Genomic DNA, 26116 nt, shown 5'->3' with positions numbered 1-26116 from the left:
CCACGCCCCCTTCTGTGCTGGCCCGGCTCACGGACAGGCTGGCCCCGCAGGGCCCGGAGCCCAGCGCTCCCCGGGGGCAGAGCAGCCGGCAGGGTGCACTCTCACCATGCAGAGACCAGGCTGCAACGCCAACACTTCCCTTGCACCAGAACTAAGCTTGTTCTCATTCTTCCGAGAGCAGAACCAAGAGAGACGTGTGCACACACACAGCATCAGTAATAACTCTTTATTTAAACACTCTTAGGATCCCAAACCCCATTTAAAAATAAAAACTGCGAAGCACCCCCCAAACCCCCTCTCCCAGCGTCGGCGCTTCCGACAGCTCCTGCTCTGAGAAGGCACAGTAGTCACGGAGGCCTGCCGGAACCCCTCCGCCTGCGGAGCCAGAGCGAGCGGCTCAGCGCAAGCATGGACGCTCACACGGGTCCGAGAACTCGCCCCGAGCTGAGCTATCGACTCTATAAATAACTTAACGACTCTGGACCGCAAGAGCAGTACGGGGGTAGCAGAGGGACGGACATCCCTGCCCAGGGAAGTCTTCCTCCCTGGCGGAGGAGCTGGGAGGTGACAGAAACCCCGACATGGAAACAGCAGGCACAGCTTTGTCCCGGGAGCCACTTCTAAGACGCCGGAAGAGCCCTCTCCTGTGAGCCCGGAAGCGGGACACCTCCTCCCGCGGCGCCCTCAGCCCAGCAGCTTCCGGGTTCCCAACCAGGTCCTTCTGGTCAGAGGCGCTCCCGGAGCTGGGACAACAGAGGCCAGGGTGGACGCCAGGTCACATGGGCGTCCACCTTGGGTCGCCTCACCGGGGTGGCTCGGGCCCTGCCGGGTCGCAGGCTGCTGGGCTGTCCACCTCTCCCGTCCTCTGCTCCTCACTCGCCTCGTCCTCCGGCTGCTGGGCGCCGGCTGCGCTCTCGTCCGTCCGCGCGACCCCTTCTTTCTTCTTTTCTCCCAGCACCTCCAGCCCCATCATCCGGAGATAATGAAGCCGCTCATTCTTGGGCACGAAAGTCCGAATAGAGGTCTTTCCCCGCCATCCGCATAACACGATGGGGCACTGCAGGGCCTCTGGCTTCCTGCAAGTGAACAGAGCTTCCGGTGAGTGATGACTGTGCCCCACCTGCAGCCTGGCCCACGTGTCCAGGTGCCGCACTCCACAGCACAGGAGCAGGCACGGACACCACGCTCGCTCATGGAAGGCCTCTGGGAGCGCCAAGGCCGCAGGCAGGGCAGGTACTTACGCAGGGTCCGGCTCGTACTTCAGCACGACGCTCCCCTTTGCTGCAAGACAAACAACACACGTTTGGTCAAGCTCTCCAGGCGGTGGGCGTGTCTGTGCAACTAACACCGGGGCTGCATTAGTTTGAGCAAGGCGAACCATGGGTAACCCCCTCCAGGTCTCAAGGATCGCGACACAGAAGCCACGTCCCCCACACAGTCGGATACTGTGGACAGACTGAGGTCAATGGCACGGGGTGACCCAGGGAAGCCACTTAGAGGTCACTCTCAGGAGGGAGGCTGGGGACTCGCTACCAGTTACCTCCCAAAATTCAGAACTAGGTAGGTTACAGAGCCAACTCCCAGAAATAGTACAACACATAAAAACTGCCCAAAACCACAGTGCAACTACTGCAAAGTGAGGCTGAGAGCGTACACAAGACAAGCACACAGGCTCCCCGAGCCTTTGGGACACACGGAGGGGCCGGGGCCGCAGCCCCTCCCCGCAGGCCAGCCACCTGCAGCACAGGAACACGCGAGGAACTGCAAGAACAGCTGTGTGCGTCTCAGCGACGGGACACGTCAGTCAGGAAGACGACGTGGGACAGCTTGGCCAGGTTATTTCTATGCTTAGGGAAGTGCCATCAGGGCGGTCTCAAGTGGAAGTCATGCACTCACGCTCACTGCCTGCTGGCAGGAGCAGACTCCGCGTTGACACGTCTGGCTAAGATGAGACGCGCCATCCTGCACACCCTGCAGCAACCAGCCCGGGCACCAGAGACCTGCTCTACCTGGCGCTCCCCTGGGCACCTGCTGGCAGTCAGCATCAACACGGGGCGGCTGGCCTCACCAGGGCTGGTCTCAGCTCAGCACCTCCAGGAGGACCCAAGACAAGGACGGCCCCAAAGGCCACACAGAGCACCAGGCACCCCACCATGACCTGGGGAGCAGGCACCTCTAGCACCCCTCCAACACTTACTGGGCACTCCAAGGTAAGACTCCGACATGGTAAAACGCAAGCCACAGTGACTGGTTTCAGGACTGGGCCCCGTCTCACTTCACAGATACCAAAATCCGCAGAAGCCCGAGTCCCTTCTAAAGGGGCACTGTTGCACGTAACCTCAGCACAGCCTGCCGCACACTATGACCGCAGGATGTACACGCCCGCTGGGTAGTGGTAGCAGTCGCCCCAGCACCCCCAGCCCCGCCAGCAGAGCCTGCACACGCAGGGCCGCCCGCAGACGCTCGCCACCGAGAACCTGCAGAGGCAGGCGCTCTGATCTCACGTCAGTCTCAGCAGGGCACGCGTCCCGGCTCCTCGCAGCTTACCCAGGTCCTTGGCCTGATTGTAGGTCTCACTGCTGAGCTTTCTCAAAAATGGATTTTCCTGGGTCAACAGTATCTTAACATCTTCCATGGATACATTAATAATCCTTGAATTAATAAATGGGTACAGTGTATATATTCCCTGTGGGGATAAAGACAGGTCAACACGCCACCCTTAAGTGACAACAGTCCCAGGGCTGTCTGCGTAGGTGCTGGGCCCTCACACAGCCCCAGCACCTGCCCCCCTCAGGAGCATGGGGGGACAACACTGCCCTCCAGGAACTGAGTGAGTTTCGAGAGCCAATCAGCTACGGGCGTCAGCCCCACCCTCCCTCCCTCCCTCCCTCAGACCCCACTGGCTGGCTAGGAAGCGTCACACTTATTGGTGGCGAATGCTAGTCCAGTTTCTTCCCAGAATCACCTCCTGTGCCAGCCGGAAGGCACAATCAAAGTCTTCACCGCTGTTATTCCGACACCAGACTTTTATCCCCGTGTTAATGACCTGCAGGTGGAAACGGACGCAGAACACACACAGGTGCATACAGAAATCAGTAAACAAACCCGGGGGGGGGGGGGGGAGCCTGAGCACGGAGCTACCACAGGGAGGGGAGGGAAAGTGGGAGCAGCCGGAAGAGCCGCCTGCCCGGCCCCTGGGAGCGAGGGCCTCTGCTGAAGCGCCACAGGAGGAGCTAACAGCACACATGCTGGCCATCAAGGGCAGGGAGCTGCCGCGTGTCCCACAGCGCCAGCCCAGCAGATACCCACAGCAGTGGACAGGACCCGCAACATCACTGTTGTCCCAAACGTGCCTCTGACCTGGTGAAGCTCAGGGCTGCCCCACGACCAGGCAGGGTGAGCCTCAGGGCTGCCCCACGACCAGACAGGGTGAGCCTCAGGGTGTATAAACAGACAGGGTGAGCCTCAGGGTGTGCCCCATGACCAGGCAGGGTGAGCCTCAGGGTGTGCCCTATGACCAGACAGGGTGAAGCTCAGGGCTGCCCCACGACCAGGCAGGGTGAGCCTTAGGGCTGCCCCACGACCAGACAGGGTGAGCCTCAGGGTGTATAAACAGACAGGGTGAGCCTCAGGGCTGCCCCACGACCAGACAGGGTGAGCCTCAGGGTGTATAAACAGACAGGGTGAGCCTCAGGGTGTATAAACAGACAGGGTGAAGCTCAGGGTGTGCCCTATGACCAGACAGGGTGAGCCTCAGGGTATGCCCTATGACCAGACAGGGTGAAGCTCAGGGCTGCCCCACGACCAGACAGGGTGAGCCTCAGGGTGTGCCCCACGACCAGACAGGCAAACTGGGTAATGTGCCTGGACAGCAGAGAGGCAAATGGAGAAGGGAACAGGAGTGGTCCAGGTCCAGAACATGTGCTGGGGCTAAGCACAGGGATGCACGGGGCACCGAGTAGCCCAGCCTCCTCATGCTGCACGCTCTCCTGGCGTGTGTGTGTGTGTGTGTGTGTGTGTGTGTGTGTGTGTGTGTGACACAGACAGGGCACCATCCATCAGGTGTGTGTGAGACACAGGACACCCACCATCCATCCATCAGGTGTGTGTGAGACACAGGACACCCACCATCCATCCATCAGGTGTGTGTGAGACACAGGACCCCCACCATCCACCCGGTCCTGGCAGGACCTGAGCCGACCGCACCGGGACCTGCGCCCAGCGCCGTGCCCGCCCAGGCACCCACGGGCCGCACCTTCATGCGCTCGCTGTTGTTCAGCAGCACGTTGCGCAGCTCCTTGGAGACCATGTAGAGCTGCCTCTTCTTCCCTTCTGTGGTCCGCGTCAGCAGGTTCTTCTTGGGGAATGAAGGGTCCAGAGCGTAGAACTTCCTGGAAAAACAGCGTCATGCGCGCGCGCTCAGGCCGAGACCTGTTACACCTTCTCAGCACCTTACTCCCCCCGACAGGACTCCACTCCTGCACCGTGGTGCTGTCTCCCTACAGGCACTCTGCCCTCACCTCCAGCTCCCAGGCAGCGCTGACCTGGGGCACAACTAGCTCAGGGGCCTGCCGGAACAAGCGCAGCTCCTTTCCCTAACTGCTGCTCGGATGACGGTGACCTGGCGATGAGAAAACCTACGCTACTTTCCAGCTTCCCCGAGGACAACAGGAGCGACCTCTGGCAAACACACACAGCACCAGGGAGAAGGACCGAGCCCATCCCCCCAAACACCTTCCCTCTCCGTGCTGCCTAGCTCTTCTTCACTAGCGTGCCCCCCACGCCCTCCCCAGACCTACAGCTCCTCACCTCCTAACAGGAGCCAACCTAGACAGCCTCAGCCACTGACCTGGACCGCCAGGGACCTCATCAACCAACTACAGCTGGGGTCACGGTCTGGGTTCCTCACCTCTGCCAGCATTACCTTTTCCTTTGACTAGTTCACCCCAAACGGAAAAGCTGAGTAAGAACGGGCTGCCCAGACTGCACACAAAGTGCAGTGCTGTGCACCCAACTGCTTCCATCAACCCATTCAAACCAAGAATTAAAAGCTGGGTCAGTCCTTACTCAATAGGTGGGAATAACGGGTCGTCTTCAGGAATAAACACAAAGGGGTCTTCTTTAAACCCAAATAACTTCATTCTCTTTGACGGAGGGGGGCTGAGAAGAGAGAGAGACAAGTGAGGCCGGAGTGGGCAGTAACGCTCAGTGCAAGCACCTCTCCCTCCCCAGCCCCTCTCACTCTGGTCCGTGTACTGCGGCCTCAAACAGGGCGCTGGCCCAGGGACCTCCCGCCCCCACCGAACATGGAGCACAGCACCCTGGCTGCACGCGGGCTAACACGTGTGCTGTATCCTGTATCCACAGCTCCACTCGGGACCCCCTTTGGCCCAAGGGGGCTGTGAAGACAGAGGGCATCAGGACCAAGACATAAATAACCTTTCCCTACCCGCACACGCCATCCTTCCTATTCCCGCCGTCCCGCGAGTTCTCAGCTGCCTGGATGGCTTCCGGATCCTCAGTCCCAGAGGCTGACTGACCGTCCAGGTCGGGGCTGTCTCCAGGTCTCTCTTCTGCAGGCTCTGCAGGGCTGGACTGCGTGGGGTCTCTGGTCTCCGCAGACCTACCCTGCACCTGTGGGGGGAACGGGTCCTTCAGACACAAAGAGTAGCTTGTTTCACGCTGCTATGAGAAGACTTAAAATACCAAGTTCACAAGATCAGCTCTATTTTCTACAGCTTCACAGAGACGGGCCACAGAACTCCGAAATGCATCACGGTAGCCCTAACTACTATTATCAGCACTCACGGGCAGTTTCTGTGAGGTCAAAGCTGATGTTCCCTGACTCCCACAGCCGGGTTCTCAGCAGAGCCCCTACCTGTCTTTGCTTAAAAATGCTGACATGCACCTGCTCTGAGAGAGGCACAGGGAAGCACACAAAGAGTAAGTCGAACATGGCCCCTAAAAGGTGAGTCGGGGTCAAACGGCAGTGCAAAAATAACGGAGGTGGATGGGCGTGAGCTCTGCTCCACGGCTCCGGGATGAGGAGGGACAGAGCCCACCTGGTGAGGGGCGACCTGCTAGATCAGGCAACAATATGATTTAAGCTGGGCTTTGGGAATAAAAACACATTTTACTTACACTGAAACCTTTAAAAAATACGTATTCTAACAAGTCACAAGAGCAGCAGTAGTACCTCACGGCCCCCATGAAATAAGGTTACGGTGAGGACACTCCCGCAGAGGCAAGTCCACGCTCGCTCGCGAGTGCACTTCAATGTAGAGGAAGCAACGACACAGAAGCTAAGCCCTGGATGAGGCCAGCGATGTGCGCAGGCTTCCCTTCTCGGAGCTCGTCTCCAACAGCCTGGCCTCCACGGCACTCTGTCCCACCCCAATCATCTACCTCTGCCTCACCACGTCAACCAGGTCGTTAAGACCGCCTGTCTCTGGGACCACACACCCTGCGGGGCAGACAACCCAGACGCACTGCTCAAGTGGAGAAGCAACCGACACAGTAACAGAAACGGGAGCCAGTGTCAACATGTGCATGAGCAAATGACACCATGCTGTTCTAGAGAGCAAGACGGCACGTCAGAGGCACACCGGGAAAAGGGAAGCCCTTCACCAAGGCGGGAACGTGGCCCCAAGTGCATCTCGACGGAAATACACGCATTACAGGGCAGCTCTGCCCCCTCCTGGAGGCTGAAGCACGCCGTTGCTGCAACAGCAGGGAAGTCAGTGCCTCCTTATCCTGAACACGTGGCCGCTACAGAACGTGACACACACGGCTGCTCTTCCTACGACGCCACTGAACGGGAGTGTAGGGTGAATCACAGTGAGGCAGCACATGGGACTTATGCGGCCAACCCTTCCTTTTCTTTGTGTTTTAAAGATTTATCTACTTATTGGAAAAGCAGAGTTGCAGAGAGACAGAGATGCACCCACTGGTTCACTCCCCAAATGGCCCCAACAGCCGCGGCCAGGACAGGCCAAAGCTGGGAGCCAGGAGTGCCACTGGGTCTCCCACATGGGTGGAAGGGGCCCAAATACCTGAGCCATCTGCCGTTGCTTCTCCAGCCTGTCGGCCAGGAGCTGGATCAGAGTGGAACAGCCAGACTCAAACCAGTGTCCACAGTGGCTTAGCACACTGCACCACAACACCGGCGCCAGGAACCCCTTCTAACCTGATAGGAAAGCCATGACAGCTGCGTCCCGAGTGCAGGGTTTTGCCCAGACCAGGTGTGCAGTGAGGAACTGCTCCGTTCTGAGGCGCCCTTCCCTCCCTGTTTCTCCGAGGGCTAAGCACGACGTGTCCTACTGTTCAAGCATAGACCTTAAAGAAGCAAATGATTCCAGGCCACACTCTTCACTCAGGCACGGGCTCCCGCGCTAGCGCAACACTGCCAGGGCACATCCCCAGGTCGAGGACGGCCCCTGTGACCCGGGGCTTCACGGCCTGCCAGAGGAAGGAAGCAGCAGGCCGCTGGACTGGCAGGAACAGGGAGGCCTTAGCTGTGCGCCAGCCCTGGCCAGTGCAAACGGGCAGGGGCACGGCAGCGCCTGGGACCTGCAGTCAGCTGAACCGCACCGCCCACGGGGCCTGCTACAGCACAGGGCCTTCCTAGCTCTTCATTCTCATCAAATACCTGGATGCGAGCTGCAGACGAACACCCCCGCCCCAGGCTGCCTCTCTGGCCTATTCAACCCCTGGGAGACTCACGGCTACCACTCTGGGAAAGTTCACCTGGAAATGAATTCCCCTCTGCCCAGGCTCAGCTCTCTCCACCCCGAAGTCTTCCCCCAAAACAGCCTCGTTTTTCACTGAACTCCTGTTCTTTTTTTTAGAGAAAGATTTATTTATTTGAAAGGCAGAATTACAGACAGAGAAACAGAGACAGAGAGAAGTCTTCCATCTACTGGTTCACTCCCCAGATGGCTGCAATGGCCCAGGGCCAGGCCAGGCTGAAGCCAGGAGCCAGCTTCTTCCAGGTCTCCCACGTGGGTGGCAGGAGCCCCAGCACTTGGGCCGTCCTTTGTTGCTTTCCCAGGCCATAGCAGGGAGCTGGAACAGCCATATGGCATGCTGCCATCACAGGTGGCGTTTTATCTGCTATGCCACGACACCGGCCCCCCTTTTTTGTCTTAAAAAAGATGGCTTAGTATATTATCCTGGGGTAAAAAACCTTACCTTTGGCTGACGTTTATTCCACGGCATTGAAGATTTCTTCACTAACACTGCCACGAAGAACCCTCCAGTATTCTGATGATGCGGTAATATTCTAAGGCTAAAAGACACATAATTACACTCTTTATCCAATGCAAAACGCATTCGTTTAGCATCAAGACTAACACTAGAGAGAGGACGTGGAGGAAAGTCTCGTCTTATTGTGAACACGCAGCCCTCACTCAGGGAACGGCCATGAGGTCATTCCAGGTATCCAGAGTTACCCTTCACTCTAATCCACTCTCTCCCAGAAACCCGACGACAGTCAGACTTCCCGGGAACATCTTGTTTGCTTGCAAGTTCACACAGGTGGGGCTGTGGCAACGTTATCGCTGCCTCTCACTCATCCCAACAACGTGAGTCGGCTGGAGGAGCCCACCCTGCCCACCCCCAGAGGGCCCACAGGCTCACCACCGCTCCAAGTGCATGGCCTGCAGCTTCTCTGGGTCCTTGGGCGGGAACATGGTGGGGCGGATCTGGGTATGTCTGCTGTGGGGAACCTCATCCCAGTCCGCAAACCACTGTCCATCTCTCGTCATGACCTGCCAACGAGAGGGCACCTTGCCAGCCCACTGCCCTAACATGGGGACACGGGGAGTGGCGCCACACCCTCAGGCAGGGCGACGGCGACTCCCAGTGTCTCCAGGACAGGAGGCTGTGTGCAGAGATAAAAATGAAATGGTCTTTACAGATCATCTTCAAGTCACACCAATCTACTGGAAACAAATGAACTACTTTCATTCTAGAAACCAGGACAACGAGTACCGGCTTCTATTCCTTTGTAAAATACAAGTCTCAGACTTTTTGTGGCCTAGAAAAGTGTAACGGGAATTGTTTCCTGTGGGAAATGAAGCTTGAAACAAAGAAAGAAAAGCAACAACAAAAAAAAAAAAAAAAAAAAAGAGAGAGAGAGAGAGAAGAAAAGAAAAAGAGCAAAGCGTACTTAGGGACACAAGAACAATCGAGCTATTACTCTGGGATAAATGCAGACAGAACTCTCCCGTCGCCGGGGAAGACAGCTGTTTAATCATACCTGTCATTCAATCTAACTGCCAACGTCTCCACTGTGTAACCAGACGTCCCTCTCGGGCTCTAGGCCCACTGAGCTGCCCTGCTCTCTGAATTCCACTCCCGCAGAAAGCGTACCTTCCACTGCGTTAGTCCGGGCATCCACTTTAGTCCTGGCAGCTCAGCAGACACATCGGCCAGTTCCAGAGCACCTGTACGGCAGAAACCCAGACAGGAAGGGTCACATGACAGGACCACACACACGTGCCCGGGGCGACCCGTCAACACGAGCAGAGCGGCGCAGGAATGGGAGGAGGTGCGAGTGAGCACCAGGGGCCATCCTGGGAGGGTGGAAATGGCCTGAGGCTGGACTGTGGTGAGGGGCTTTGACCTGGTCAGTGTACTGAGAATCGCTGAACCAGATCCACTTACAGGGAGTGAAGGTTACACCACATCAACTATTGCTCAGTAAAGCTGCTAAGCAGAAGTCCACCACAGTCCAGGACCAACTCTGCCGAGCAGGCGACACGGACACACGTGCAGCCAGGACTCACCGCGCCTGGACACACTCCAGGTAGCTGATCTGGGTCATCACAACTTCATGTCCAACCAACACCCGAGAACCAAAAATAACACCGAAAATGTGACAGAGGGATGGCTAAGCTGCCACTTGGCCACCAACATCCCACAGTGGAGTACATGGCCACGCCACTTCAATCCAGCTTCTTGCCAACATGCGCCCTGGAAGGGAGCACGCGATGGCTCTAGGACCTGCACCCACTTTGAGATCTGGATTGAGGTCCAGGCTCCTAGCTTTGGCCTGGCCCTGTCCTGGTTGGTACAGGCATTTGGAGTGAACCAACAAATGGGAGATCACTCTACCATGCAAATAAAATAAATCAGCTTCAATTTTAAAAACGGGACAATCGTTACGTAAACACACTAACTTTACGTGTACTCTAACTTAACATGTCTACAACAAATGACACTACAAGAAGCTCTAAGGTGGAATCATTACAGGAAACCGAAGTCGACTCCCACCCCAGCTCATGAATAGAAATCTGACAGCCTCCTGCGAAAGGACAATCCGACAAAGCTCCATGAAAAAGCTATAAGCAAAAAAACGGCACAATTATAAAACAAAGCCAAGGAGTCCCAAGGCGGACATGAGACAGAGGCAACCTTTCACGAGTATCTCATTGACTTTATTATTTCTGAACATCCTTCCTCAGAAACCCAACGCGAAGTCATTAGGGTACATGGAGACTGGTGTCCTCACTCCGACGCTGTCCCAGGGGCCTTCTGAATCAGCAGAACTGGCCTCAGGGGTGACTCCTGTCCGTGGCCGGTCTACCAGCTGTCCCTGCTCCAGCTACGCGCTGAGCACTCTCTGGTGGGGACAACGCTTTCCAGTCAGCATTGCAGCAACCGTGGCGACAGGATCAGGGCAGGTGTGCTCACTACGGACTGAGGCATTCCTGTGCACGTCTCTGACACGACTGAGACGAAGCACCTACAACGCAGTCTGAAACACCCACGCGCAGAGACAGGTACACCCTGGAAACCCACCTGCTACTCCACGGGGTAACACAGGCAGCTGATCACTGACATCTGCCAAGAGAACCTGCGCCACACTGGGCTGCCAGGCGAGAAGGAGAAAAGCACCACAGGAAACTTAGATGCACACCATCAACTCTTCAGCACACACCAAGAGTGGAAGGAAACACGGTAGAAATCCACACAGCTAACTTCACTAAGAGTCCACACGTTCTTCCTAATAACCATGTCCTCAAACACAACACCAGCTGGCCCTGCGGGGCCCTCTGCAGAGGCTGACCCCTACCAGGACTTCCCCACTCCTAATCCCTGGGCAACCCCTGGGCTCTGGGGCCCACTCTCCTCTCTCTGCTTTGCTCCTTCTCCCAGTCTCGCAGTAGGGTTTGCCCTGAGAACACAGACCTTCCGCACGCCACAGACCCGGACCTCTGTGACCGCTGGTGGGCAGGTGAGCCCGATCCGTGTCTGGAGGCGCACTGTCACCCCTACTAGTAATCAAGGTGCCACTGTGCCCCAGGCTGCAGACCCCCAGGGAAAGGGGGAATGAAGGGTAGAGTTCCTGGGCTCTCAAAACCCTGCCCATCTCACAAACACCTGGAAAGGGACACGGCCAGCTGTGCTGTAGCCTAGACACTCAGAGACATCTGTAAAATTCTCATGTGCCCATTCAAAAGCCAGCAGTAAGAACCTAACTACAAAACGGGCCGGGCTGAGATTCCTAAACAGACGAAAACCGGCTGGAGGTTCAGGCAGGAGAAGGGCACGTCCATCAGTGCCACATCAGTACTGCCTGATCCGACTGCAGCTCTCCTCACTCCACGGTCGCCCGGACTGCTCTTGCTTATTCCCATTCTACATGCGGTACACCAGGTGTGACACTGTGTCTACTTATCCACCACAGAGCAGTGGGCTCCAGGTCTTTCAGTCTGAGCAGGGACAATCGTGGGCTGCAAAGACGCACGAGAGGCAACGTCTCAACCGGAAGGTGGAACCCGGTGGACACGAGGTGGAACCGCAAGCACTGTGTATGTTGCCGCCAACACGGCGGATGCAGGCAGCCGTGGCGGTGACACGAGCACCAGCCTGGACGGTCAGTGACAGAGCCAGAACGGTGGCTGCCAGGGCAGGGAAGACGGAGCTCGTGGTTACGGGGGCAGAGCTCCGGCTCTCAGCTCGGAGAGGCCTGGAGACACGTGGCGGTGACGGAAGCCCACCCTGCGACACGCCCAGCACTGGAGACAGTGAAGTCGGTACACTCCACCACGTGCCTTCTACTACACCTACAGCTTAAACCACTGCAAGTCTCACATGAGCTTCCAAACTCAGAGAGACACAGCGGAGCCAAGCTCCCCTCGTTTGCAAACCTCGAATTCTAGTGGACAAGATACAACAAATTCATTACATGAACAAGTTTTTCACTGGGACATCTCATTTGAGGGGTTAAGCTTATAGGTTCAGCACACAAGCGAAGCCCAGGAAGTGGCCTGCAGGAGTACACCCCAAACAGGACATCAGCATTCCTGAGAAGCACGCGCTTATTCCAAGCCTCGGCGAATCCGCTTACCTTCACTTTTTTCCAACAGTGACGCGATGACGGCTTCATCCTCGATGGGGTTCAGTGAACACGTGGAATACACCATCCTCCCACCTTCCGCCAGCTGCTCAGCGCCTCGCGTTGCGATCCGCAGCTGTAAGCTAAGGGATGACACGGTCACCGTGCGCCCAAACGCACGCACAGATCACATGCAAAGCTCAGTCAGCATCTATTCTTATGTCCCATCGACCACAAGTTCTTATGACACTTACAAAAGGTTCTAAGTTAATTTAGGGTAAACTTTTAGATAAAATCATCTATTTCTGTAAATGTTTTCATTGTTCTGTTAACCTTTCCCAACACGTCACAAAGCTGATTGAGGACTACATTCAATATTCAGATGAATTTTACTATTAAACATCCTCCATACCTGAAAGGCGATTTTTCTATGAAAAATTTGTATTCTTTCATATATTCTCATCCTACCCTGGCCTCTGTTTCACAAAAACGATAGTAACAGGGACTTCGCTGGCGTTGGTGAATATTCGGTGGTACACTTTAGATAACCCTCAGCTGCACATTTAGGATTGCATAGGCTTTATGTTAAATGAGAGAACAGCACGTCTGAAACAGGTATCTGAAAAGCCTTACAGACAGGCCAGCACTGCAGTACACCAAACACTAACGGAAGGTACCACTGCACCAAGATTCTCCTTTCACTTCTTTAACGAGCACTTTCCCAATCATACAAAGAACCAACCTAATAACATTTGTAAGAGCTCAAAATAACACTAAGAACACAAAATGGAGAAGAAAAAGATTAGCAAGACATTGAGATTAAGGATCATTTCATGGAATAATACATGTTTGAAATGTTACAGGAAATTTTTATGAAAGACATTTTTAATAAACATATCTGAAACACATGTCATTTTTGGCCACTACTATTGAAAGGCTTTAAAAAATAGGGGTGAGCATTGGGGCACAGTGGGCTAAGCGGCTGCCTGCAACGCCAGCGCCCCTCTGAGCAGTTTACATCCCGCTGTGTCACTTCTCACCCAGCTCTCTGCTAATGTGCCTGCGAAAGCAAGTAGGATGGCCAAGACCCGGCCCTGCCACGTGGAGACTAGGATGGAGTTCCAGCTCCAGGTTTCGGCTTGGCTCAGCCCCAGCCCTTATAGCCTTCGGGGAGGGAACTGAAGGATGGAAGAATTCTCTCTAACAGCCTTTCAAGTAAATAAATACATAAATCTTGGCCGGCGCCGCGACTCACTAGGCTAATCCTCCGCCTTGCGGCGCCGGCACACCAGGTTCTAGTCCCGGTCGGGGCACCGGATTCTGTCCTGGTTGCCCCTCTTCCAGGCCAGCTCTCTGCTGTGGCCAGGGAGTGCAGTGGAGGATGGCCCAAGTGCTTGGGCCCTGCACCCCACTGGAGACCAGGATAAGTACCTGGCTCCTGCCATCGGATCAGCGCGGTGTGCCGGCCGCGGCGGCCATTGGAGGGTGAACCAACCGCAAAGAAAGACCTTTCTCTCTGTCTCTCTCTCACTGTCCACTCTGCCTGTCAAAAAATAAAAAATAAATAAATACATAAATCTTAAAACAATACCTTCTGAACGATAAGCAAACATTCATGAAGATGGCATGAACTGTCACTAAAGACACCATTTAACATCCCTTTGCCAGTGTGACTACCTACAGTGGCACTCACCCGTGCAGCTGCAGGCTGTTTAAGGTGGTCCACTTTTTCCAAACGTCAATGTTTTTTCTCATGGTGCCATCTCCGCTGGGAAGAAAGTCAAAGAACTTAGAGCGCTGTACGTACATATTAAAGTTTAACAAACACATCATATTCAAACTAAATTACAAACACATTATAAATAGTTAGAAAACACTCTAAACTCACAAACTAAAACTCAACTACCTAGTTCTGTTTTAAGGATGCCATTATACATCTTAATGATATTTGCATTTTCACTTCAAAAAGGAAAAGTAGGTTTGAAAAGTAAACTCCACTGAACACTGAAGGAGCTACTCATTTGCTTCCATTTGGGACAAATACTCACTTTCTGACACAAGACACAGAACCTTGAACAGAAAGAAGCCTAGATAATCAAAAATGGCATTTAAATCAGATTTATATAATGGTAAATCTATATTCACAAAGGCTTTTCCACAGTGAATTCAACCACACCAATTTAACTGTCTACCAGACTATTCTGATAATCACAGTTAAATGTTTCTGACATTCTACTTTTATTTAATAGAAACCCTTTTCATTAATGGAAATTGCTTCCGTGTAAATCTTACAATAAAGACTTGAGTTGTTAACCTCCCATTCATGCCCAATCTTATCCACCAGTTTTCCAGGGGTAACCACTGCTGGTTCTGTGAGGCTGGGCCTCCCCTGATGGTCTGGTCACACATGACTGAGGTGAAGGGTCACAGGAGGAAAATGTTATTTTATATATAATTTCTACATTTCATATATATATATATTTCATATATATATATATATAGATATAGATATAGATATATAGATATAGATATATATATATCTACATTTCATATATATATATATATATATATTTTATATATAATTTCTACATTTCAACGCCATCCCTGCTGTATCCTGCTGTCTTGTATGGTGGAAACCTGACTGTAACTTCAAGAATCCACTCAGCTTGCCAACTTACCGCTCACAGGACCACTTCCTTTTCAGAATATAAGAAATAAATCATATTTCTGATCAAAAGCACAGAGATTGGAAACCATGGGACCCAAGGGAAAAATAGAAAACTGCAACCTAGAAAGACAGGAATTTAGACCATGACCTATTTTACTTTAAAGAGTTTCCAGGTATTTTAACATTCACTCATATTCAGTGCTACCTGCTGCCTTCAGAGAAAAGGAAAGAAAAAAATAGACAGTGATACAGAAAGTATAGGATCAATCCAAGTAGCGGCTGCACTTCTGCAAATGAGCTCTGTCGAGCGCAGTAAGTCTGCCACCTGTCTGAACAAGATTCTTTCATAGTGCAGGATCTTACTGAAACACCATGTTTAGTGGTAAAAAGTTGGAGGCGGTTTTGAGACTCTGGTCTCAACAAACAGGCGTTGTTCAGAAGGGATTAACCCTGGGAGTCATCATCCATGCCCTGCCTTTGGGAAATGAACACACGCCTTCAGCTGTGTTTGTTCTTTATGGAAAAATTCAGTTTCCAGGCATGCCAGGGAATGTTTTTATAAACACTCAATGAGAGAACAGAAATACTACAACTACAACATCATTCTAGCAATAATATCCTGAAATAGTAAGCCTAGAGTTTCTATTGCCTTCAGATATTTTCTTTGTATATTTTAAGAAAATGTTATAAAAACCACCACTTCTGCAGCTGTTTTCTATCCATCCAGAGGCCAGCATCTGCCCCGTGGCTTAGGCTCGCAGTGTCTCCTCCTCCACACCCGGGGCCAAATTACGCGTGCAGCTTCGGTTTAGTCTGCACTGGATCTGACTTCCTCTGTGGACTCTGGGCTTTATGGCCCCTTAATAATGCAAGTACCTGGCCGGTGCCGCGGCTCACTAGGCTAATCCTCTGCCTGCGGCACCGGCACACCAGGTTCTAGTCCTGGTCAGGGCACCAGATTCTGTCCCAGTTGCTCCTCTTCCAGTCCAGCTCTCTGCTGTGGCCCGGGAAGGCAGTGAAGGATGGCCCAAGTGCTTGGGCCCTGCACCCGCATGGCAGACCAGGAGGAAGCACCTGGCTCCTGGCTTCTTATTGGCACAGCGCACCGGCTGTAGCGGCCATTTGGGGGGTGAACCAACAGAAGGAAGACTTTTCTCTCTGTCTCTCTCTCTCTCACTAACTCTGCCTGTAAAAAATAAATAAATAAAAAATAATACAATAAAATAATGCAAGTACCTGCAGGGGACGTCACAGAGAATACGGTCGTAGAAGAGAATCTCCTTCCTGCCGTCCACGTCCATCTGCAGCCGGGGTATGCTGGACGCGTCGTGGTTGACCACCATGATGCAGGGGCTGCTCAGCCTCTTGGCCTGGTGCACGAGCAGGTAGCAGCGCTTGTTGTCCACATCATTCGCGATAACAAAGCCCTCTGGGAACACGAGATGGCGGGGTCAGAGCAAACACGCCCGACGCGCAGTCATCTCCTGACAGCCTCGTGTCTAGGTCAGAGGGAGAAGCAGCAGCCACCAAACTTGAGACCCAACTCAAGACCGTCTAGAAACAGCGCCTGGCACGCAGAGGAGCCGGCAGCTCAGCGGGTATTTTCTAGACATGGCAACTTCAAAACCGCAATGCTCATTTGTTTAACAATCATTCACTTGGTACCAATTACGGTGCCAAGTGTCTCTTCTATGACGAGTGATAATGACAAGGAAGGATAAGGAGCAAGAGAAAGGTGTAGAAAACAAGAAAATCACCTGACCAGTATTCACAACCCTGCCACGTGCAGGGCACCCTACACTGTGAAGCAGACTCCCACGGTGCTGCCAGAGCACCTGCACCGGGAGCGCCCTGGGACACTCAGCTGGGTCCTCCAGGCCAAGAATCACTGCTGGGAGGTTCACCTGGTGTCGTCTCTGCTCCTGGCTCCTCTCAGACCCGGAAACATTTACGACTGACATCATTCTTCCAAGCAGTAACATCACTCAAACAAGAACCTCTCCTGCTGACCACTCGGGCTCCTTACTATTAACTCAGAGAAATTAAAAACGGGAATAAAAGGAGGCTTCTGAGCAACATCACCTTGGGACAGTACTTGGGCATAAGGAGAGACTCAGAACACACAGCTCACAAGCTGGCCCGCTGTAACACAGAACAGAGCAGTGGCTCCCCGCAAGAAAGTACGGTACAGGCTGACTTGACACTAGGAACCACGCATGGTCAGACCTTCACTTCTTAAAGCAGTCTGTGTACAGGAGCCGAGGTGATACTGCAGAAACAAGTGTCGTCTTCCGGACACCTTGCACCCCTCCAGCTTGGGCAGACGCCCCATCTCACGCACGATGTAGCGCGTGTCACTTCAACTGTCCAGTAGGCCGTGGCATTCGAGCTAAGAACCCAACAGCGGCTGCCACAGCTGCATTCCCCCACCCCTCCCGTACAGCAGTCAGTAATTAGAAACAAGAACGGAGGACAGCACCAGCGAAAACTCAAACTGTGAAACCCAGCTACTCTGCCTAAGTCTGCCAGGGCACGGTGCCGCCAGCAAACACAGTGTCCCTTGAAGCACAGACGTGTGGGTTTCAGAGTTACTGATGGCCGTTTCCAGAAACGACTATTCTCTCAGCACACAGGAACTTCAAGGCCTCCTCCTGGACACAACCCATCAAAGGAGCACCCCCTCCAGACAAGTCCAAGGAATACCTGGAAATGGGACGTTCATGTCGGCATGGAGCATCTCAATGAGCTGCGTGGTCTTTGATCCAGGTGCTGCACACATGTCTAAGATCTATCAGCAGAGCAAGACAATGCGCGATGGTTTATGAACAAATAGTCTACATTTAATCTAGAAGAATTCTTTCTGCAAGCATTCTAGTGTTCTAATTTTGATGCCAAGGCCTAAATACATTCCTTACAAAATGAACCTATACCACATTTCCTTATAGGGATCCTGTATTGGGCATCCTGCAAATCACACAACAGTAGAGGTATGGCCTCCACAGGGCTTGCAACATAGTATGTCAGAGACAAGTGAGCAAGAATTCTCATGAGGACGGCTCAGGGACACAGCTACCTGCACTCAGGTTGTAGTCTAGCCACTTACTGAGCCTGCAATCCCGGGACATTCTACGTACCTGGGAAAACGCAGTGAGAGCACCCCCTTCCAGGGCCACACGAGTGGGCTAAGTGCACAGGGACAGCACCCCCTTCCAGGGCCACACAAGTGGGGTAAGTGCACAGGGACAGCACCCCCGTCCAGGGCCACACGAGTGGGGTAAGTGCACAGGGACAGCACCCCCGTCCAGGGCCACACGAGTGGGGTAAGTGCACAGGGACAGCACCCCCGTCCAGGGCCACACGAGTGGGTAAGTGCACAGGGACAGCACCCCCTTCCAGGGCCACACGAGTGGGTAAGTGCACAGGGACAGCACCCCCTTCCAGGGCCACACGAGTGGGTAAGTGCACAGGGACAGCACCCCCGTCCAGGGCCACACGAGTGGGCTAAGTACACAGGGACAGCACCCCCGTCCAGGGCCACACGAGTGGGTAAGTGCACAGGGACAGCACCCCCGTCCAGGGCCACACGAGTGGGCTAAGTACACAGGGACAGCACCCCCGTCCAGGGCCACACGAGTGGGTAAGTGCACAGGGACAGCACCCCCTTCCAGGGCCACACGAGTGGGCTAAGTACACAGGGATAGCACCCCCTTCCAGGGCCACACGAGTGGGTAAGTGCACAGGGACAGCACCCCTTTCCGGGGTGGTGGGGGAGAAGGATGGGTTCCAGGAAAGCTCAGTCATGCTGTGACCCCACTCCCTGCGGTCTCCAGCCTCATGTAGCCAGTCAGGGTCACAGACACAATCAGTGCAGTACACACAGCACGAGCCAGTTTTAAAGGGGAAGAAAATATCTACCTGAATTCCGAGGAGTAAAATGGCCAAAGTGCAGAAAAGAACGTAAACTATGTCTAGGTCCCTATCCAGAGGGGGAAGAAGGAACGACATGTTAATAACTTAAGACAAAGGGCCTGAGCCACGCCACGGGCTGGCTGGCGAGCGCGGACGCCGCGCCACACGCTACCTTGTGATGGGGCTGGACGCTCAGCAGCAGCGGGGGGATCATGCTCACCGCTTCCTGGCGACTGATATTTCCCTGCGGACAGAAACCAGCAGCAACCGTGAGGACGGCAGGCAGCGTAGAAAGCGCACAGAATCCTACACAGAGCAGCGGAGGCCCACCTACAGAGCAGCCAAGATTCCCACGCTGCCGGGTCAACGTTGCTGCTGCAGGCTCCCTGGGGATGACCACCACCAGAACTCACCGCCAGCCACCGGAAGTCCCAGTGCGGCCCCGAGCTCCTGGGAAAGGGGTCGGCACTCAGCCCCCCTTGCCAGTCAGACGGCCAGACGCTGCCAAGCACCTCTGAGCACCTCTGACGGCAGCCGTGCCCTCTGAGTTCCAAAGCCTGGCACCTTTGCCCTCTTGACTAAAATTCTCATTTCTATTTCTTTATCCTGCAATTTTCTTTCTTTCTTTTTTTTTTTTTTTTTTGACAGGCAAAGTGGACAGTGAGAGAGAGACAGAGAGAAAGGTCTTCCTTTTGCCATTGGTTCACCCTCCAATGGCCGCCACGGTCGGTGCGCTGCAGCCAGTGCACCACGCTGATCCGGTGACAGGATCCAGGTGCTTTTCCTGGTCTCCCATGGGGTGCAGGGCCCAAGCACCTGGGCCATCTTCCACTGCACTCCCAGGCCACAGCAGACAGCTGGCCTGGAAGAGGAGCAACCGGGACAGAATCCGGCACCCCGACTGGGACTAGAACCCGGTGTGCCGGCGCCGCAAGGCAGAGGATTAGCCTAGTGAGCCGCGGCGCCGGCCTTATCCTGCAATTTTCAAAGAGCCATGTCCACTTCTTCCTCATCCTGCCTTCCGAAGACATAGACACGAGCCACTGACCCTTCTTTCTCCTGACAACCAATACCCAGAACTACATCACCACCCGCTCACCTCCCAGGGGCCAGGGCGCCGGTCCCGACGCACATCTCTTCAGAGACAGGGTTCTCCTGACGCGGCCGCTGCGCCCTAGAAGCCTGACGTCACACAGCGGCAGCTCCCGTGAACCTGAGCAGCCAACCAGGCAGCCACCACACATCTTCCCCTCACACATCCTCAGAACCTGAGCTCACACCGCCCAGAGAGACCTGCTAACTCTGACCCCGCGGGCTTCCGGCCGGCCTCCCTCTGCTGGCTGTCTCATCTTGAGGCACTCGCCAGGCAAGCAGAGTCAGGCTTTCAGACTGGAGTGTGACCACGAAGCCCGCCTGCTCCCCTCCAGGCTGTCACCTAAAGCACTGCCCAGGGTGGGGTGGGAGGCCCTTGGCTACCGCAGCCCAGCCGACAGTCACCTGAGTAACAGACATTCTGTGGCTGCCGGCTTCGAATCACTGGGCAGGTATCACTATTCATCTCAAGAGCTCCCGGCACACGCACTCCTGGACGGGTTCCCACACATCTACCTACCCTTCCTCCCATCTCCTATGCCAAGGTGCCCAAACCTGGCCTTTCAAACTTAACTCACTGTGAATCACACAATTTCTCCCAAACCCTAGACTGTTCACAGTGCAAAGCTCACCACTGCACTCAAACTGCACTGATCCACACTTGACCTTGAGTTTCCATCCGGATCAAAGGCTGAGCCAGAGAAACCTCCCTACGCAGCCCCAGTACACACAGGGTATATATGGCAGCACCTGGCTCTTCCTTCTGGTTATGCCCAGGGAGGAAAAGCCAGGCACGCACAGGCCCAGGGCAGCAGGCTGCCCATGTGCACAGAAAGCAGCCGTGAGTAGGTACAGAGCAGAACCAAGCAAGGTGGAGGCTGCCTGCCACGCAGGTGAGGTGCCAGGCAGGAACACGGAGGCACCTGCTTCTCCGGGTTCAGAGAAGAAAAAGCCCGCACCACCTGGGGACACTAGAGTGGACACCAAGCAGACACTCCGCCAGAAAAGGCTGGAGAATGGAGGGGCCTGCAAAGCTCACGGCCCTCCACCGCCGGCACTCACTTGATCACGGACTGCGCAGAGGCTGAGCTCTCTGGATGGGGACAGTCGGGCACAGAGGGAAGGGCAGCGCCCGGACCGCACTCAGGGGCGGGAGGTGGATGTCACCTTACAAGCACGCGAGGGCCCCGAGTGCGCCCCGACCGCTCTCAGGGGCAGGAGGCGGATGTCACCTTACAAGGACGCGAGGGCCCCGAGTGCGCCCCGACCACAGTCAGGGGCAGGAGGTGGATGTCACCTTACAAGGACGTGAGGGCCCCGAGTGTGCCCGGACTGCACTCAGGGGCGGGAGGCGGATGTCACCTTACAAGGACGCGAGGGCCCCGAGTGCTGTGTTTCTACAAAGGTAGAGCACATGCAGAGAAACAAAGACAGGATACAGGTGGACTTCAAAGTCTCACTGTTAATAAAATGTATTTTTACTAAAAAAAAAAAAAAAAAAAAAAAAAGAGAGAGAGAAAAAAAACCCAGAAAACAAACACAAAACCCATGTACTCTGTTAACATGGCTTTATAATATATGCTAAATTGATCTTCTGTATATAAGGATAATTGAAAATGAATCTTGATGTGAAAGGAAGGGGAGAGGGACTGGGAGAGGGGAGGGTTGCGGGTGGGAGGGAAGTTATGGGGGGAAGCTATTGTAATCCATAAACTGTACTTCGGAAATTTATATTCATTAAATAAAAGTTAAAAATAATGGCCTTAAACACACTACACACCACAGACATCCAGCATGTGCAGACGACCAAGCAGCAGTCTCCTGCCCGTCACACACCCTCACCTCAACTCCGGACACCCAAATCCACGGGGAAGAGGAAATACAAATCAAACAACTCCGACTGATACCTGCGTGAGGGTCACGTAGCAGATACAGTCACAAAGTAACAGTGCACACACACTTAGTCTTGGTGTGCCTTCCCTGCCTGTCATTCGAGGTGACACACGATCAGAACAGTAACTATGATAAATCTCTACACTTAATGCTTAAAAGAGCTGCAAGTCTAAAACATCTACTTACAGATTCAGTTTCGCTGACGAGAAACTGATGAAATCTTTCCAACTGTGGGGACTTTCTCAGGATTTTCCGACTTAAATTTGTATGCCAGGCAAGTTCTTCAGGGTACCTGCCCGAAAAGAAAGCAAAACCTCCATGGGTCACAGAGACTCACAGAGACCGAGCGCTCTGTGGACACGAGTCGCTCATACGCGTCAAGCGTCAAATCAAACAGCTGGTTTCGCTCTAATGCTCATAGCCACAATCCTCTCGGGCACAGTTATAAACACTGAACGGTGTCCCCGGACATAAAGAGCACAGTTCTACTGAGATTAGAGCCCCGGGGTCTCCCAGGACACACAGGCGCAACGTTCCTATAAAATCACGACAGAACATGCCAGGGCTGAGGAGAGAGCAAAGCCCTTTCTGCTCCTCACGATGTTAAGTCGATTGGTGTGGAAGTCATCGGAAAAAAGACAGGACAGAGGAAAAAATTATGAAAAAAAGTGCAGATCCGGGGCTGGTTCTATGGCACAGTGGGTAAAGCCACTATCTGCAGTGCAGGCATCCCACGCAGGTGCCGGTTTGAGTCCCGGCTGCTTCACTTCTGATCCAGCTCCCTGCTAACGCACCTGGGAACCCAGCAGGGATGGCCCCAGTGGAAGACCTGGACGAAACTCCTTGTCTTTGGTTTCGGCGGAGCCCAGTGCTAGCCATTGTGGTCATCCAGGAGAATGAACCAGCAGGTGGAAACTCTCTCTCTTTGTAACTCTTTCAAGAAAAAGTTAACTTAGTTTGCAAAGAACAATAAAAAAATAGAAGTCTTATTTACACTAGCGTTTTTGCCTAGCTTGCTGGCTCCTGCAAAAGAAAACAGCCATGGGGCAGGCACTGTGGCGTAGCAGGGAAAGCCGCCACTCGCACTGCCAGCTCCCCTAAGGGCACCGGTCCGAGTCCCGTCTGCTCCACATCCGACCCAGCTCCCTGCTATGGCCTGGGAAAGCAGTGGAAGATGCCCCAAGTCCTTGGGCCCCTGCACCCGCATGGGAGACCCGGAAGAAACTTCTGGCTCCTAATCAGTCCAGCTCTGACTGCTGTGGCCATTTGGGGAGTGGACCAGCAGATGGAAGACCTCTCTCTCGCTCTCTGCCTCTCAAATAAATAAATAGGGAGGGAGGGAGGGAGGGAGGGAGGGAGGGAGAAAGGAAACAGCCATGATGATGCCTGGAGAGCAAGCCTGTCCCCTGGAGATGCAGGCTGAGATGTCCTCCTGGGTCCACACCCCATCGCCACAAGGTTTCAGGAACAACTGTTTTCAGGTGATTGTGTGAAGCAGCGATTACATACAAAACACACTAGAAATGGAGACATCTGAACAGCACTCTGATTCCAACAGCGCACAGCGTCAGTGCTGTCAATCAGATCTCTGAGGCACTGGAGAGCAGGTACACCTACCACCTGGCTACCACGGAGGACAAAAACTCAGTCCCACAAAGCCCACTGCATCTCAGGAAGGCCATCCACAGGCAGGGCGGCTGCCCTAGCAGTGACCATGCCCAGCTCCAGAGTAGCAGGGCCCTAGTCCCAGCTCTGGCTCTGACTGCAGCTCCCTGCTGGTGCAGACCCTGGGAGGCAGCAGCGATGGCTCAATGACTGAATTTACGACACCTATGTGGCAGGCCTGGACTGTGTCCCTGGGTCCTGGTTTCAACTCCATGCAGCCCAGGCCAGCCCAGGCCAGCCCCGGCCAGCCCCGGCCATCACAGGCACTTGGGGAGTGAACCAGGATATGGAGCTCTTGTTCCCTGCCTCTTAGATAATTCTTTTTAAAAAACTGAAATGACCACAGCAGCTAAAAAATGCTTCCCTTCCCCACTGGCCTCCCCACCGTGAAACTGCTATGGGTCACCCCACAGCAGCCCAGCCCCGAGTCATCTCCCTGTGCTGTGTCCTTCAAGCGTTTAAAATCTGACTGCAAAGTGTAATTAAAGCACCACCACTTAACTTTTTTATCCCATAAAACTGAAGATTTCTTCTTATATCCCACAAATGCATCTACGACATGTGCTTTTGGCCTGGACTGAAGGTTGATTTTAGTGTTTAGCCATGCACTCAAAGGCACTGAAAAATCGCATGGCCAGCAACAGAAAAGCCGGAGAATCTACCCAGTGGTTTACCACCCATGAAGGTGTGTGAAAAAGGTAACACCAGGCACGTGACTATCTGAAACCTTGAAAGGGCCCCACAACTTACTCAATGCATGCTTTGACAGCAACTATTTACAACTGCCTTTCTCTTCTGGGAACCACGCAACAAGAGTTCCTGCTCAATGAAGGACCTACACCAGCGAGCTGGCGCCTCCAGCGTGCACTTGAGCCCGTCCCACCAGAGTGAGCTGGACACAGAGGAAGGGTCACTGCCGTGGGCGGGAAGTGACCGACTCACTCCTTCTTCAAGTTCACAACCTGCGGGGCCTGTCTCGCCTGGCCACGTGAGCCACGGGCCGCGACAGCACCGGGAGCGCCAAGCTTGGCTACTGCAGACAGCAGGGAGACTGGCGGCCGTGCAGTCTGTGCTGGACACACAGTAGGCGGCTGCGGTGACACTGCCAGCGCAGGGCTGTCCTTTTCTGGGGGACAGGTTTCTGGTTTTGAGAGATGGACATGGAGAGAGAAAGAGCTTCCCCAAATGCCCTCAAGGACCGTGGCTGGGCAGGGCCAGGGCCATGGCTGTGGGCTTGGAAACTCAGACCAGGTCTCCCGCATAGGTGGCAGGAACCCAGCCCCTGAGCGGTCACCCGGCCGCCCGGGGTGTGCGTTAGCAGGTAGCTGGAGCCAGCTGGACGTGGTGTCATTGCTAGCACGCTGACCACCAGACAGAACGGACTCTCCCCCTACACACAGTTCTGATGTGAGAAAACAAGGCCTGCAGATAGATGAAACTGTAACTTAGACAAGAGACTAGATGGACGGAAAAAATTAACTAAACTCGGTGACTCGGGTACAGGGAGCTACAAACCACGCGTCAGGACAAGCCCTGGGTTAAAACAGAGAAACAGAGTATCTGAAGCGCCCATCCTGCCCCTGCCGGCCACACCACGACCAGAGCCCCCACACCCAGCCCCCGCCTACCAGCTCAGGGGCTGCGGAACTTCCACCTTCTGGCCGTCCACCTCCAGCGCCTCCAGCTCCTTGAAATACTTGTTCTTCAGGCAATGCAGGATCTCTTTCGCGTGGCTGGCGAAACGAGCAAGTCAACACGCGCGCGGCGCCGTCTCTCGACCCGAGTCCTCCAACCCGAAACCCGGCTCTGCCCGCCGAGGAGCCAGCCTGGGTCGTCGCCTTCTCGCTACGCTGCAAGCCTGCAGGGACCCCCTGGCCCCCGCCCCGGCTGGGTCGCTGGACGGTGACACGCTGCGGGCCACACCGCCTTCCCTCCCGCCCAACACCACCCGCGCTCGCGACTCCCCCTGCAAACGCGCGGGGCGGAGGAGCGGAGACGCGACACGTTACCCCGCGGCTCGGGCCGCCCGGCCCCCGGCCCCCGGCCCCCGGCCCCCGGCCGCCCAGGAGCCACCGCGGACCCCACTCCCCGGGGCGGACCCCACTCCCCGGGGCGGACCCCCGCACCTCTTGTAGCCGGTGATCCTCAGCGTGGCGGGCAGCGGCTGCCTGAGCGCGCCCATGAACTGCTCCCACTCGCCCTCGGGCACGATGCGGAGCTCCTGGTAGTAGTGCTCGAACAGCTTGTTCTCCTTGACGATCTCGGGGTAGCCGCCTTCCCAGCCCTGAGGAGGGGCAGGGGCGTCAGACCCCCGGCTCCCAGGCCGGCCCCGCAGGCCCCGCGCCCGCCCGCCCGCCAGCCCGGCGCCTACCGCATCGCCGCGCGGCCCGCCGCCCTCGGCGCCGTCCGCCCCGGCCTCGGCCCGCGACGGCTGCGCGAGCCGCCGGCCCCGCGCCCGCCGCCCCATGGCCCACGCGGCCGCGCACGCCGCGCGCAGAAAGCGGCCCGCCACCGCTGCCACCGCGAATTCCGGCCGCCGCCGAGGC

General features: G+C 54.9%; 1 protein-coding gene across 3 annotated transcripts; it reads right to left on the bottom strand.

Moving 5' to 3' along the window:
• Positions 1-211: 211 nt before the first annotated feature.
• NSUN2 (NOP2/Sun RNA methyltransferase 2) lies at positions 212-26104 on the bottom strand. Of its 3 annotated transcripts, none has more exons than XM_070056855.1 (19): positions 25942-26104; positions 25697-25854; positions 25199-25303; positions 22092-22197; positions 19093-19164; positions 17715-17799; positions 16248-16440; positions 14037-14111; positions 12356-12486; positions 9373-9446; positions 8638-8768; positions 8191-8287; positions 5450-5634; positions 5068-5160; positions 4256-4391; positions 2966-3046; positions 2548-2686; positions 1242-1281; positions 212-1076 (listed from the first exon to the last, which is right to left on the bottom strand). In XM_070056855.1, the coding sequence occupies exons 1-19, from the start codon at positions 26035-26037 to the stop codon at positions 803-805; spliced, it is 2271 nt and encodes a 756-aa protein (XP_069912956.1). In that variant the 5' UTR covers positions 26038-26104; the 3' UTR covers positions 212-802. The 3 variants fall into 3 exon arrangements, with proteins under 3 accessions (XP_069912956.1, XP_069912954.1, XP_069912955.1); XM_070056853.1 differs by having other exon boundaries at positions 19141-19164; positions 25942-26103; XM_070056854.1 differs by lacking the exon at positions 19093-19164 and having other exon boundaries at positions 25942-26103.
• Positions 26105-26116: the final 12 nt, after the last annotated feature.

Source organism: Oryctolagus cuniculus, chromosome 14 (genome assembly GCF_964237555.1).
Source record: "Oryctolagus cuniculus chromosome 14, mOryCun1.1, whole genome shotgun sequence".
NCBI lineage: Eukaryota > Metazoa > Chordata > Mammalia > Lagomorpha > Leporidae > Oryctolagus > Oryctolagus cuniculus.
Note: the sequence above shows the minus strand (reverse complement) of the source record. Positions and strands in the feature narration are given on the sequence as shown.